We start from the raw sequence: 16795 nt of genomic DNA on the forward strand, positions 1-16795 counted from the left end.
ATTTGCTTCAGTTCTTGCCATTTTACTGCCAGTTCTCTCTGTTTGAGGTTATCTTGGTTGCTAGTTTGTTAACTCTTTCACTTTTTTAGTGCCAGTTGGTGATCTAGACTGTACTATTAAGTTAACTGCCAGTGTGCCCTCCTAACTCTGCTAGGTTGGACATGATCTAAGTCTGTTTTGCCTTCTCTTCTTAATCAAATAAGACTTGAATCCTTAAACTCTGTTTGTCAAAATGCCACATGGTGATTGTTCACTCATTTCCCGGAGCTCTTTCACCAGAGATTTCACCAGAGATGAGCTCTTGAACATCCGTGGAACAACTCCAGCGGAGTTACTGCTACTACGGGAGTTCCTCAGGGTTCCGTCCTGGGTCCCCTTCTCTTCTCGCTCTACACCAACTCTCTCGGCGCTGTCATTTGCTCGCATGGCTTCTCCTACCACAGCTATGCCGATGACACCGAACTAATTCTCACCTTCCCTCCTACGGACACCCAGGTGGCGGCACGGATCTCTGCCTGTCTGACTGACATCTCTCAGTGGATGTCCGCTCACCATCTGAAAATTAACCCCGACAAGACTGAACTACTTCTCTTTCCGGGAAAGACTCTCCGACCCAGGACTGTTACGGCGCTAGGGCCACAAGGGTTTAGACTCAAAAGCAGACTCAAGGCGTAGTAGTCAGAGGCAAAAATAGTGTTTACTTCAGGCATGGGTTCGGTACACGGGTAGTGAGAGAGAGAAGGTGGATCAATCCAAATCGGCAGGCAAAGGTTGACGAAGGGACGGAAAAGGGTCAAAACACGGGAAGGCACACAGAATCGTGGGTGCGCTCATTCGGAACAAAGAGACAAACTGGCAGAGAACAAGCTGTTGCCACAAAGTAAATACACAGGAGAACGAGACACAGGTGGAAATAATAAGGGTGGGGCTTGCAATCACAGAGGGCGATGGCACACAGGGAGGAGGTGTCTGAAACGAGAGGGAAAGGTGAGTGACAGAAACACAACCGAAAACAACATGTGACCTAATTCCCCAGTCTGGGTGTTACAAGGACCTGCCGAGCAACTTTGGCAACTCCGTGCTAACGCCCACTTTAACCGCTAGGAACCTCGGCGTCACAATCGACAGCCAACTCTCCCTGACTCCCAACATCACTGCAACAACACGATCCTGTAGATACTCGCTCTACAACATCAGGAGAATGCGTCCTCTTCTCACTCAGAAGGCAGCGCAGGTACTGATTCAGGCTCTTTTCATCTCCCGCCTGGACTACTGTAACTCCCTCCTGGCAGGTCTCTCTGCTACCGCCATTCGACCTCTCCAGCTCATCCCGAATGCAGCAGCTCCATTGGTCTTTAACCTTCCAAAATTCTCCCACACTCCTCCACTCCTCTGCTCTCTTAACTGGCTACCAGTGGCTGCCCGCATCCAGTTGAAAACATTGGTGCTCACATACCATAGTGTGAATGGATCAGGTCCAGCTTACATCCAGGACATGGTGAAACCCTACATCCCAACCCGCACTCTCTGCAAAACTGCTCGTCCCTCCCTCACTGAGAGCAAAACACTCGACTAGATCACCACTCTTTGCTGTCCTGCTCCTAAATGATGGAACGAGCTCTCTGAAGACATCAGGACCACAGAGAGCCTTCACGTCTTCCGCCACAAACTAAAGACACGCCTCTTCAGACTGTACCTTGACTAAAAGACTAACAAATTGTAGCACTTAAATTGTACTTATAACGCCACTCATCTATAGCAAATTGTAAATTGGCTTATTTGAGGAAATTGCACTTTCTTGTTTCTTGTTCTTTGATTTTGTACCCTATGGTTGAACGCACTTATTGTAAGTCGCTTTGGATAAAAGCGTCAGCTAAATGACATGTAATGTGGTTGCCCCTGCAGTGGTCTTGCTAGCACGGTTTACTACTCACAATTACTTGAATCATTCCTGTCATATAATTGCATGTATTATACATTGCTCATTCTGTACACATGGCATCCATTGTAGTCCGTCCATTCTGGGAGTGGGATCTCTCCTCTGACGTTCTCCCTAAGGTTTCTTCCCTTTTTTTCCCTCTTGAAAGGGTTTTTTCATTTTTTTGGGAGTTTTTCCTGTGCCGATGGTGGGTTTCGGGACAGAGGATTTCGTATGTGTAAAGACTGTAAAGCCCTCTGAGGAAAATTTGTAATTTGCGATTTTGGGCTATACAAAATAAAATGAATTGAATTGAATTATATGATTTACATGACTTTACATTGTGTTTGATTCATCTTGCATTCACTTTATCTAAACTTGTAAAATGTAATAACTAATATCTAAGAACACACAAACTACAATTTCTATCACTAGGTGTGCACTTCTACTTAAATCGCTAAAAACACCTATTGGTAGTAATGACAGAAAGGGGTAACTTTGTGGAAGCAATTTTAATCATTGAAATTGGAATTTACAGAACTGACCATTAGTTTAGTTTGTGGCTTAAAACTACCAGAAAATGGCGCGAGTGATGATTATTTATCTATGGACAAATCAGATAGGAGAGCATGTTTGATGCTGGCGTCAAATGGTTCAATAGAAAGACCACAAAAGACATTACAAGAGGAAACAACTATTCAAAGATGAAGTAACTTTTAATGAGTCAGAATCACCTTAAAAGTTCACTGCGTCTCAGCTTTTGAAAAATACATTGTACAAGTCGTCAAATTATTTTAATACATAGTTATAAATGATAATATGGAGACAGATATACAACACTTTACCCGGGGAGAGAGAGCAGGAGCAGGAGAAAGACTTATTATGAATGAATTATTATGTAATTCAGTGTCTTCAGAGTAATGACAGCTTTATCAATGTCAGCTTAAATACTTTGTATGAGAAACGTGATGCATGACAAGAAAAATCCGAGGGTCTTGAGCAAGTCATTTTGATTAAATACCATGGGAAAAAAAAAAGTAAAGCTAAAGAAAAAAAGAAAAATGAATGTGATGTCATGAGCCAACCAGGTGAAGCATAAAAAAAGACTCTCAATCAGCAGTGTGGATGCACGGGGCAATAAAGTCTATGATAAATAAATAAACAAACCAACGACTTCCACACACATTGACGTGACTCTCTAGGTCGTCTTCAACGAGTGCATCGACGCAACGACGCAGACGCAGAAGCATGCACCAGCCTTGAGTCCTAAAAGTGGAAGTTCACAGAACAGAAGGCATTCTTGCACCAGCAGTATGGACAGTACAATTTAATTTGACAAAGCAAAGAAGTAATATGCTCCATTTTTTCTAACTCATTGATGATTAGAAACTCCTCTCTGTTGCTGCCTCATTTGCAATTTTCAATGTAGCCTTTAGGGCATGTTCTACTTTCCAAGTCCCCGTGTCCGCATGGACCCCATTAGCTTGCAAATATTGCAAGTGCAGCTTGCCACAGACTAAAATGTGCATACCTGGAATACAATGAAACCACAACTTTCACAGTGATGAATGTATATGCAATATACCATACTGATCCATCACATGTGTGTTTCTACATTCTCCAATAGAATTCTCCACTGGGGTTTAAGAGAAGAAGCTGTTGTTTGTTGCAAATAGGACCAAAACGCTATCGGCGCTTACAGTAGTGACCCTTCCTTGCCCAGGGTTAGAGTTAGGGTCATCTCCATTTGCATTAGTACTCCTCATTCATGAAATACAGCTGATTAAATATGGTTACAGTTAAACCAGGAAACAGCCAATCATGATTAAACTAGTTAAGGTATCATACAGTACTTCTTAAAAGGGATAAGACAAAGAGGCCCGAGGAAGCTATATGATTCAATGCAGCGCACAAAAGCATTGGAATCTGATTTACCTACAATGTCTGATATCTGCGCATAAGCTCCCCTTCAGTGTCTGTATGAGAGGGACCAGGTTCTGGGAACACAACTGCGTGATTAGTTGACAATCTGAGAATAAGACTGAAAAAGCCCACCTGGGTTAAGCGGAACAAGCAAACACGGGAGTTTCAACCAGAAAGTGGTGTTGGTGTCCCAAAGGGTCCTGTGATTTAGTTGGATCGTTAGTGATTTTTTCAAAATCCAACTTTTCTTGCATGAACTTAAAAGTTTTTGAGACATAAAGGTACACAACAATCAAACAGCACTGAATATTATGACATTTTTCAGACCCTGCTTACCCTTAGTCTCTTTTCTGACCCATTCTTTTCCATCACACAGATGACACATTAATACAGTTATGGCTATAATTTGGGACGAAAGTGGAGCAATGGCTTTTCATTTTGCTGTTACAAACATAATAATAAAGTAATAGTGCTTTCTTTCGAATCGTGATAATTTACAAACCAGAGGGGAAAACTGTTAGAATGAAAATAGATATTTAACAAGAATGTAATAAAACAAAACGTTTTAAAGACCCTAAAACGCCCAAATAAAAGATACAATTTTTGCTTACTTGGTGAAGAACCACTTAGTGGGGGTTAGGCTACCATTTTCCCCAGGTCCCCCGCTTTATCCTAAATAGGTTAAATACAGCAAATTGAATGCAATAGCTTTTCCAGACTGAGTGGTCAGTGGCAAAAAAAGTAAAATGTTTAAAATCAAACACTGTCCCTGATTCTAGAAAAGCACTTGAACTAGAAGCAGACTAACAAATCAAGTCCAATAACTTCACATATTTCTTCTGTGTCCTGACACATTACCAGCAAATTAGCAACTAAAATAACAATGAACAGAAACGATTGTGATGTGGATTATCGGCAGAAAAGTTAACTATATAAATTAATATACAGTAATTACATTTGGAAAGAAAGATTACCAAAATATCTATTGGCTTCCACTGACAACATATCAATAAGCTAAAAATAATAAAACTCAAGAAAAGGAAATAAGTTAACATATCTCAAGACGTAGAGATTTACAGTATATACATTTTTAGAAAGATTGTTTTCTTTGATGGACAGGTCCATCTTTCTGCTTGTTCAGATGTTCTGTTGCCATGCAGAAATTGTGGCTCGTTGACGTCAGAGTGGATCCAAGTGTGTAACACTACACAAAAAGGCTTCTTCTGAGTAATCCTTGAAGGCTTCCTCCCAGCCAATCGCTTGTTTTAGTAGTGATCAGTTCTGTCCTACCAAGTGGCAGACTATTCCAATGGCTTTGGAGCATGGCAGAGGTCCACTCATCGATTTGAAATAAAAATAAATGAAAAATATATAGAATACCTTCACCTTGGGTAGTTCCAACATTCTTGTCAAACTGCAAAGGCTATAAAAAAGCCTTCTTTGTTGCTTTTCCTCCCAGCGGTAAATTATTTTTCTTTCATTTTCAACATTTTATTCTTTTGATTTTTTTTTTCTTGCATTACATTTGCTGTGGTGAAAGTTTGTAAGAAAAACAAGGAAAGTTTACAGCTAGTGTACATTTCTTTAAGCAAGTAAACAAAATGTAAAAGTGCTCTTATTTCGAAATACTTTTTTTTCAGTCTCTTTAGAAAGAAGAAGGAGGCACTTAGGTCCATCTCTATGGCAACAGACAGTCACTGAAGCCACACTTCCAGGCTCAGGTTTGGAAGGTCTGGTCGGGCTCCTGCAGAAATCACAGCTCAGTGACTTCAGGTCCAGAAGGTTTATCAGTGAAGGCTTGACAAATGAAAACACAGAAGCATTGGAATTGTACTAAACACACAACGGCTGCTGCACAGGACATGTTTGACCGATGTCATCAATTTCTTGACCAGTGTTGAAAAAATGATATTTGTCGTACACATGGTCGAGTAAATAGTCCTTCTATCACTTATTTATGATGAGAATGCTTGAGAATTTTGATTGGTCAGCATTATAGCTATTTTCTTTGGATTTTGTATCTGGACCATTCCGGTTTCAGCCTGAAGGATGCAGCCGGTTTCAGGAGTGGGCATGCTAACAGAGGTTGCAAATATGACATAATGCAGCACTTAAATTCCTCTATCTGGAGTTATAATAGGAATAATCCATCAAAGATTACCAGGAGACAATTGTCTCATACCCCAATTTTCACCCTCACAGGTTTACGTCATGACGATCTGAAGAACATTTGCCATTAACACTCAAATTGAGTTCAACCCGACCAAGCATTGATGTAAAGTTTTAGACAAATAGACGAGCCTGGACAAAAATAATAATCAACAGAAATAATTTTGATGTAGATCATCTGTAGAAAAGACATGACTATTTAAAGTAAATAGACTGTAATTACATTTGTTAATATTTGTTAACCTTCTCCATTCCACAGTGGCACTCAAGTATGGTTTTTGGTGAGAGGACCAAGCAATAGTATAATCCAAATGAGGCCCAGAAATTAAGATGGCTCCAATTTAGGGTTTGTTGAATCTAGCTAGGTTGCACCATTGCCTGACGTACCAATGGACACATGGTTGTTAGGGGGAGATCGATACAACATAGCCAAGTCAAGCCAGGTCCTACCAGGCTACAGCAGGCTTTGATGGCTTTCTGATTCAAGATAACCAAAGCTGGTGTGATTGGGTGAGTGAAACGATGACATGATGGTGTCTAAACAATTAGGAGAAGAAAACTAACCACACCAGACGTGTACAATCAGGGTTATTCAGTTTAGTCAAATCTTCATAGTGTTTTAGTCATGAGTTCATTCACAAAGGAGCGAGACCATTTAGGTAAGGTCCTCGATCCACATGGTTCTATCTCAGACTACGAGCCAGACTTCTACTTCAAGGCAATCCATTTCCTTCTGACTAAGTTTACTCTGTTCTATTCTAGTGAAGATCTAGTCCAACCCAAAATGCATACAATTCCTTCCCCTTGTGTTGATTCCTATCCCAGTATGTCAAGATAGACCGGTGTGGCTTTCATCAGAGTGAACAGTATCTTCTGAATGTCTTTGACGTTGAGGCGCTGCTGTGGCTCCCTCTGCCAACAGCCCAGCATCATGTCATAGACTTCCTTGGGACAGAGCCTGGGACGCTCCAGTACCCGGCCCTGGGTGATGCACTCTATCACCTGGGAGGACAGAAAGACGCACTGTTAGACTTTTACTTTTACTAACTATTATACTGTCATGTACACTGCAATAACAGTTATATAAGTTCTGTGTGTATATATATATATATAATATCTTTCTGTATACAGTACATATTTAAATGAAGTTAAGTTATGAAGGTGTTAAATAACCAGTTATTTATAATCTTCTACTAAGCATGTTTGCACTTTAACTTTAACGCTGTAATCCTGTGAACTTTCCAAGTGCAAAAATAATAAAGGATTTTCTTATCTCATCTCATCTTATCTTACGCCCCTCATCAATGACCAATTTTGTTGAACATTTTGCCCACCGCCCTGGATTCAATTTAAATAATCCATTTTGTATGGTTCTGGTCATGCAATTAATAAAGAGGAATTGCTCTCTATTCTCTTTTAAACAGCTCATACATGTTGTATCTTATAAAAGCAATTTGTCCTTTTCATAGGGTATGACAACTGCCACAATATCACACCTTTCCAGTTAAACCGAATACACAAGACATAGAGATTTGCTGAGATCACTGGGGTGAATCCATCTTTCTGATTTCCCATGAGAAATCAATACAACTGACAAAAAAAGGGATTTAGAGCCTTAGCAGACGGAGGGAAAAGGGGTTGTTGGGGCCGCAATAAGAATACATCTGAAATACTTTCTTCCTGAGTGCACTGTTCGGAATTAATGTGCAGGCTTCACATCACTTGATCCACTAAGATTCCATTTACATTTTTAACAGGAATGGCTTAATCTAGTCAGGTTTTGCGTCATAAGTTGTTCCGCAGATCCTACAGTTCAAAAGACATGACTTTTAAAAATGGATGTCAGTTTTATGAGCCACGGGAAAAAGTCATTCAATGACCTTATAATAAAGTCAATAAAATAGATTTTGCAGGACTATTAGTATTTGAGATGGGCTGTAGACAGACCGACATATGGACACATATGTATGGATGCACACACGACACATGATCTCCCTGCTTGCGCCTGGCAGAAGCAGCCGGTGTGTGCAGGAATATCAAAACAGGACCAATGATGTTTGCAAAGGGTAGAAACCTGATAAAGTTGTGATTGTACTTCTGTGATTCAGATCTGTGTGTTTCATACTGTGAAACTTTCCTGTTTGTTGTGCTGATATCAGTGAGATTTCCCCAGAAAACGCAACAAAAGTCTGCTTCGAGTTAGGCGTGTTGATGAACGCGTACTGACTTAATTTCTGCCACTAGTTCTTCAGCTTGTTGCAGATTTGGTCTAGCTTTTTTTTTCTGAAAAAAACGTGCCCACTTATAGTAATCCCATGTAATAGAGGGCAATCTAACTACCAGTTTTGGAGCATATTTCCCCTTCCCAGCGGAAAAAAGACTTGTCCCTTATCAATGCTGATAGAAATCAATGAATCTGATTGTGCTCTAGAGGATAAAGGAACTAGTACCAGGAAGAGATCTTTCTGCACAACTGCCTAAACTTCTACATATCTCCTTTTCTCACTTACAGAGAACTGAATGGTAGCTCTGCCACAGTGAATGTGACAAGTTCTAACTATTCATTTCAGGGTTTATTATTTCCGATGTTTTTCTTAAAAAAATGTTATTGGTAACCCTTAAACGGAATCTCACTGCTTCCGTGGGTATATTTAAGGCTAGAAGGAGGAAGTCATCTGTTTAATACGTTTAATTTCAATCAGGGAACGTTTTATGCTGTGTTCCACTTGCTTTTTAGCTAATTAGTCCCAGATGTAGTCGGCTCCAGTTATCTGTTTGTAAAACAATATTCAGGCGGGAATGAAAACCTTCAGTTTCAGTTTGCATCTTTCACTCAATGCCAGTAGTTCTTAAAGTGATTCTGACTGTTGGAGGAAACATTTCAGAGGTGCAGCTTTTCAAAAGAGAACAAAAAAAATACATTTACTCAAAATGGTTGAAGAACAACTTCCAAATTACTTACTGAATAGGTGTCTTAGCCAAATGTTACAGCGATGGTAAGAGGTTAAAAAAGTGTACAACGTAAACTCCCATTCACGCCACTAAATTGTCCAAGAGAAATATTAGACAGAACATGATCTCAGTGTCCCCAGTGACCCACTGACGGGGCAAGAAGGTCCCAGGTAAATTTTTATTGTAGTTAACATAAAATATGGCCAACCCCACAAATAAGATCCCGTTGTTATTTTTGGTTAATGGAAGTCATATAACTTCCATACCAACTTCTTAAAACAGACTTCTACCACACAGCGTACCTCATTATTGGCGAGCTGGAACCACGGCTGTTTGCCGTAAGTGAAGATCTCCCAGAGGATGACTCCGAAGCTCCAAACGTCACTCTCCGTGGTGAACTTCCTGTACATGATGCTCTCAGGAGGCATCCAGCGGATAGGCAGCATGGTGTGACCTCCCACCTTAACACACACATAGAAGAAAGAGGCTTTAGAGATGAGCATGAAATATGTATGTTAAAGTGTGTGATGAATATCTTACCCATGATGCCTTTGGGGGATGATATCGCCATCATTGAAACGCCACAGTTATTAAGGGACACACACAAATTAGTCAAACTTATATGTTGGCTCATACAATGCCAATATTTTGCAAGTAACAGGCAAATATTATATATTGACAATCCCTGGTTTACAATTTGGAATCGATATTGGGATTTATATAAAAAAATTACATTTCATTATATTTACAAAACAGTAAGTGACTTGACCTTTTGGGCTGAAATCTCAGCTAGAAAAACGGTGTGTATTGTTAAATTGTCCCAAAACGGGTTCTTAGGGAGACCCTTTCTTCTGGAAAATCTGTTATAAATACATACACCATTTTACATAGTGTTCAAATCAGTTTCTTCTTTTCCTCGCTTCTTCTACAAATTATGGACATTCTTTTCCAAATTTGGTAAAGAACAAGCCTGAAACTCTTCTGGTTTCAGGCAGTTTATGAGAAATGACTCTACTTCTCCATTGGTTTATTATCTCAATAAATATTGTGAACGTGGGTGAAGCATAGGTCTAAGGCGCTAGTTCAAGGTCACTTGAATACAGCATGATTTTCAGTAATTAAACTGAACTACTTAGAGTCAAATAGACCATACGGGGGGGTGCGTTGGGTACATTTAGAATTGACATGTTGCTACCAGTGCCATACATGTCTTTAGATGGTAAATCTAAAGGCCGGTCGCTATCTTGGTCTCGCCAGCTCCCAACCAGGCCGTGCTTTTTCTATGGAAATGTCTATGTTGTCGACCATGTAACAGTAGGGGGGAGAAGCCCTTCTTGTTCACCTACTTCTCTCCTGTTTTACAGTTAGGGAGTTAGGTAAGATTCTTGTACTTTTCTTTTGTTGGGGGAGGGGACGGTTCGGGAGGTAAGATTTTGGTAAAGATTGTTTGTTGTTTCTTGTTTTGGGCAACGCTGACCCTGACGCCTATTTGTAAGCAGCACTGTTGCTTATTTGGGAGTGGCAGGGCAGGAGAGCGCCACCCATAGGTACACATGCAACACCCTCTGTCCCGGAACCCCCCCATCTGCACAGGGAACACTTTGCCCCAAAGAAAAACCTTAACAGGGAGACAAAAAAGAAAGAAAACTAAAAGTAGAACCGTCCTCCAGGTTGCAGTGCAATTTCCTCCGACCATATAAATCCCTTAATTCACACATTCACACCCTCTTCTACACTGATGGGGTCCATTCACTCATTTCCCGCATGAACTTGGAGTTAAGTGTCTGTGTGACGCATCGATGTGGAGGAGCAGTAAAAGGGAACCAAGCGCCAAACCTCTGAGTGACAATTGCCCTCGACCACAGTGACCCTCCATTTCTGTGTAAACATGATCACTTCCATTTACTTGTAAAAAAGATGACGATGGCCAAAATACACGATGACAATATAAAGTAGTGAATCTTAAGCTTCAGAAATGCTGTACAATGGGTGACGAAGGAGGTCCAAGGACGTTGGGCGGGCTGTAAATACCAAATTGAATCCAAAATGATGATGATGAAGATCCAATAAGATAAAAACAGTTGAAACATACACCAGGCTGATTCGGTCTTGGCTCTGGCTGAATATTCCCCTTCAATCAAACATGAGTAATGGTGAGGATATGAAAAGACGCGCGGCCCAGAATGTCTTCTCCATTATCTGACAGCGTGTACAACAGACAGACTGGATCATTATTCATCTGCTCCCACCTGCTCTCCAACTGCTGTGAAATCATAAAGCATCTCCTAATCACGGTTCCCATAATCGATGACCTCCAGTTTGCCGTTGACTAATCAACCTTCCTGCACCCATCCTCTCCTCCCTCCTTACTAAATTCTCTGATGACTCTGCAGTGGTAGTGTGTATAAGGGATGGACGGAAGAAGGAGTACAGGGCAGTAGTGGAGGACTTTGTGTTGTGGGCGGGCAGAAATGACCTGCTCCTGAACGTGGCCAAGACCAGAGAGATGGTGGTCGACATCGGGAGGAAGACGACGGCTCCGCTACCGCTGAGGGTTCTGGGAGAGGAGGTGGCCATGGTGGCAATGGTACCCATCGTTCTAAAGGGTCGTCCTGGGACAGCACTCTTCTATAGATTCTAAAAGCTCTGCATCCATCACATTCCCTCTCAGCTTTCATGTTCTCAGACTTGCTCAGGGTTACCGTGTGCCTCGGACCGGCCTGTAGCTCATCTAACACCTTCCACAGTGCAGTGCATTAATTAAAAATGGTTTGGTGGTTATGTGATGTAAACTCAATAGCTCTGTGTTTTCTGGACAGTGAGTCGTCGAAAACAAGAAACACAAAATCACCGTGGTCTCATTGAAATGGTCGTTCTTTTCAATTTCCGCACCGGGCGAGTCGTAGTAATGCATCAATATTCAGCACAAAATTTTGAATAAAACTGTGCTGCCAGAAGGGTGGAGGTAGATGGTGAAAATGCACTGCAGCTTTGGTTTTGTTGCATTGTAAAGTCTGGGAAGCTTGGTACAGACGTGAGCACACAGCAGAGGTTTGTGCACTTTGTGTGACTCTGAGGTCCCGAATGCTTCGTGCAATCTGCTCCATCTGAGCGCCACGCAGACTTCCCAGAAGTTCTGTTTGACTGCAGGCAAACAATCTGCGCAAGGAGGAGGATTACTGTAGGAAAGTGATCTCCTCTGTCACTTTGTTGGTCTGAGTCTGAATTGTAGACAGCTGATGCATGTTAATCATTCTGTCCTTTGAGATGGAGTGCAGCTGGGATGACATGTGGCACTGTGTCTCAGTTGCCGAGAGATTACCTAAATGAAATGAATACCAATAAAAGCAATTTAAAAGTTGTCATAGCAACATTTCTCAAAGATTGACAAAGTCAAACTGACAGTCGATGTTGGTTTCTCTGTGTTAACTGTGACCGTAACCAAGACAACAAAAGGTCCTCCGACGTTAACAAAGTAGTCAATTCAACACAACTCAAAAGAAACTTGATCATTTACTATCATCAGTGTCAATCATGATATCAGCTGTTTCAAACATCTGGTTTCATTTATCTGACAGCACAAGGAGCCAATTAAATGGTTAAAATCATCTTGCTGCCCTTTCTATTAAATTTGATGATCTCGCTACATGCTACAATGTTACACACACCTTCACCACTCCATCTTCACCCAATCTTCATCAGATCCATCAACTTGATGAAGACATGTCAAACATACATGTAATGTAATGTAATCATGACATATCATCGGTTCATAAAAAGCATTATCCTTCCAGTTGAAAAACACATGGCACCTTTAACAAAGCAGTTGAAAAATGTGTATATATTTGCGCCTATCTGTTCGAGGAGTATAGATGAGTAACAATGAGTAAAAAATATTGGCGTAAAACGGAACCAGTTCGATGCTGATAAGGGTTGAAATTAATTATTTTTGCTAGTGAGCCCCGCTGAGACGTTTGAGCAGCCATTAAAAAGAAAGCAGTCCGCAGAAGCTACTTTAGGACGATGGGACTCGATGGAGACGTTGACATTTGCTGCCAAATACAAATTATTTCCCACCATGGCAATTACAGTGCTGAGAGAGGACCCTGAAAATCCCTATGAGCTGCTGTTGCAAGCGAGTATTAAGACAAACCTCTTCTCCACAGGCAAGACCCGTCAGTTTGTCAATCTGGGACCCACATGATCATTTTCAGCGTCTCGCTCACGGCTCATTGGAACATTAGAAATCATTAGAAATACAGCTGCAGACTAAAGTTTCACATTTGAAGCGGAATGATCTTTGACCAGAAGGTACCCTTTAACTCATAAAACAAAGGAATGCTTTCATTCACTTAGGAAGCATTTAAAAAATCAGGCACATTCCGTGACAAAGCAATGCACACACTTCTAGAATAGATTAACGCAATTCCGTATTATCCATCCATCCATTGTCAAACCGCTTATCCTTGCACACAACCATTCAAACTAACATTCACACATCTACAGGCAATTTAAAGTCCTCAATTAACCTGATCCGCAGAGCATGTCTTTGGACTGTGGGAGGAAGCCGGAGAACCCGGAGAGAACCCACGCAGACACGGGGAGAACATGCAGACTCCACACAGAAAGGCCACTGGGCGGAATCGAACCCAGGACCTTCTTGCTGTGAGGCAACAGTGCTAACCACCACGCCACCGTGCCACCCGTAATTTTCCGTATTACTGCTCTCATATTTATCTTCAGTTGATTCAGAATGCTGCAGCATCTGTATTAACAAGGACTAAGAAAAGGGATTGTAGGAGCCAAAATGTGTAGTGTGTTGTATTCGCATGTTCAGTTAATCAGATGTGTATGCGTGTGTCTAATTTCACCGTTGTGGGACAGGCTTGTGTAAATGAAACATACTTCATACATATGTAAACCATCTAATTTAAACCAATTGGGGAAATGCACACTAGAACAAACGTTTGCATGAAAGAAAAGGTCTTACCCTGTAGTAATCTGTGCTGTAAATGTCTCTTGACATGCCAAAGTCTCCTATTTTCACCAGAAGTCCGTTCCCCACCAAGCAGTTCCTCGTTGCCAGATCGCGGTGCACAAAGTGTTGCGACGCCAAGTAGATCATCCCAGCTGCGATCTGACTGGCTATGTGGAGCATCTGGGACAGACCGAGTTCCCCGTTGGTCTGCAGAGGCTGCCCATCCACCAGGATCAGGGCGTCTGGCCCGTGGGCTCTGAGGAGGAAGTTGCAGAGTGAGTAAGCAAATATCTCACAATCATACCTGATATATGCGAGACAACCCTGACATCCGTCGGTGTAATGTAGCTTAACATTTTTTGTTGCGAGGGACCATTTTGCTGTGTTTGCATGTTGTAGCCCATTAACTCCAAATTGCATGAATGACTGCTGGCCTAGATACAATTTGATTTTCTTCTTTCCTTCATATACCCTGTGTGAGATGCATGTAATGGTAAAAATATGTTGTAACATTGTCTTGTGTTAAACCCGTGTCCCAAGTGTCTGTATTTGACCCTGACGTGCAAAGAGCAGCATGATACATAATGTTAGTTTGCAGCTGTGTCCTGAGAAGGGAGGCCGGTCGACTCCATCTGATAGACGCTTCAATACAAAGGACTTCTGTTTATGGCCTTGGTTCATTTCTTATTTGGTATGAAAGTTTCTCAAATCCGCGTTTCTACTTTTTGTCTATTAATTATAATTTGCACCTGCCACTGAGGATGACCTTCACATGTGTATAAAAACTCAGCGTTTTTACTGCTCAGAGACGCCATTTACACCGAGCACTGTAATACGTGCTCGTGTATTCAACCTCCTGCTTGCAAGTAATAGTTAGAGCCACATATATCTGCGGAGAATTTCTCATGTAATCTTTTTCTCTTCTGAATAAATGTTAAGTTTTAACTCTAATTGATCAACGCGTCGCGATCCTTCTTATCAACCAACTCGGGGGGATCGGAGATCCCGACACCTGCAAACGTCTTATGTTGGATGACTATTGTAATAATGAGATATTGTTCTTCGTGTTGATATTTTGCTGTGTTAACATTCCAAATGTCTCATTAACGTAATCTATACAATTAATGTGCTAGGAGGGAAAAGTGCAGCCTACTGAATTCATTTGGCAAATTTTGAATTTTTACGCTCATCAGAGCGTGACCTCCAGCTTCTGTCTAAGATCACCCACATTGGCTTAAGTAGATACTATAGTATATATACATAGTATTTGTGTAGTCATGTGAATTCATATCACAAGAATTATGTTGTATTGTCCTTGCACATTAGCTATTGCCGGTTATAGTTTTTCAACCCCAAAAATGTCACACTCAAAAGACTCAATAATCAACATACGTATATTTTTGTAAATGAAATTCAGTCCAATAGCTAAAAACATGCAGAATCTCCAGTTGGGCCGTTTAAACAGGGGATGCCAATAAAGTGGAAACTTGTTGGTTAGAATGGCACATCAACCAGTTACGTTGAATTTGAAATTGAACTGCTGGTACATACTTCTACCCTCCTGGTTCCGTACTAGGGATGCTGATTTAGAAAAAAAGCTTTTCAGTCCAATATTAACCTGTAACAGGACTCGCTTCAGGGCCCCAACACAAAAAAACTAACGTTTTGGTTTTATTTCATCCAAATTCAATAATTTCCAATGTCAACATTTCATCTGCCTTCATCAGATCCCACAAATCTACAGCGTGAAGGCGTGAACCTTTTCCTGTTTTTACTACTATATAATGATTCAGGAAAAAAGAAAGTGGGTTGTTATTGTTATTATACGTCACCAGTAACAGACACTATGTGGCGTTTAGGAGACTGAGGGAGGAGCCACGTGTAGTTAAATACAAAGTGCTCTGTAAGTGCTCTTTATAGCCTTACATAGTTTTAGGTCTCTTATGGAGGAAGCGATGCCAATGCAGTGGCAGCTTGTTGCGTGCCTGTTTGTGTGTGTGTGAGTGTGTGTGTGTGTGTGTGTGTGTGTGTGTGTGTGTGTGTGTGTGTGTGTGTGTGTTTGAGTAGGACGGTGGTTTGGATTACAATGGGTGCCGGCTAAATTAGCAGTATGTCCTGGAATAATTGATGCCAGCACCTTCATGGAAACACATTTACTGAGTCAAAATTAGCATTCGGGGCACAAAGACACTCGCTGAAACGCTGTCCCATACAAGTATGCACACACACACACACACACACACACACAGTGAAAGTCACACATGAACACTGGTAGACTTTGCTTCCTGGCGGCGGATTAAGTAGCAATGTTCTATTCTGTGAGGCAAAGCGCCCTGGGAGCAAATAACATCTAATTACAGCAGACATAATGCAGCCCATTAGCTTACCAACCGCAATTTAAAATTTGGGGATTTAGCTCTGTTTTGCTCTTTATCCAGAGCTGCAGGTAGGCAGGAGCTGCCGAATTGGACTGAGGCTTCACATCAGGAGATAAGGTGAGGTAAGGACCCCAGAAAAAAACAAAAAACTCATGTTGGTCCATTCATTCACTCTTAATATTTGGTAGTGGCTCCTAAAGTATTATTTCAATCGAGTGGATTCACTCTTTGGGCAATTAATTACAAGGGGAAATTCAATTCATATCACATTCAAGAATTTCAATACCTCACACCGATCACGGAAGGATGTGTGTGGTCTATTGTGTGTGAACAGGAATTTGGCAGCAGAGACTCGGTTCTGCATCGTATGGCTTACAAATACTTATTTAAGAGAACTGAAACGTTTTTGGTTTAGCTAACTATTAAAAAAAATAAAAATATAACCAAGACTTCCATCGTAAAAGACGCAACTTTGTG

General features: G+C 41.2%; 1 protein-coding gene across 1 annotated transcript in view; it reads right to left on the reverse strand.

The window, feature by feature from the left end:
• Window positions 1-5310: 5310 nt before the first annotated feature.
• Window positions 5311-16795, reverse strand: part of LOC144391266 (NT-3 growth factor receptor-like) — a 104201-nt gene continuing 92716 nt past the window's right edge. The window contains exons 16-18 of the mRNA XM_078097876.1: window positions 13953-14196; window positions 9265-9423; window positions 5311-7012 (exon numbers count right to left, since the gene is read on the reverse strand). Coding sequence (XP_077954002.1) covers window positions 6827-7012; window positions 9265-9423; window positions 13953-14196 — 589 coding nt within the window. The 3' untranslated portion in view covers window positions 5311-6826. The remainder of the gene's footprint in view (window positions 7013-9264; window positions 9424-13952; window positions 14197-16795) is intronic.

Source organism: Gasterosteus aculeatus, chromosome Y, assembly GCF_964276395.1.
Source record: "Gasterosteus aculeatus chromosome Y, fGasAcu3.hap1.1, whole genome shotgun sequence".
Lineage (NCBI taxonomy): Eukaryota > Metazoa > Chordata > Actinopteri > Perciformes > Gasterosteidae > Gasterosteus > Gasterosteus aculeatus.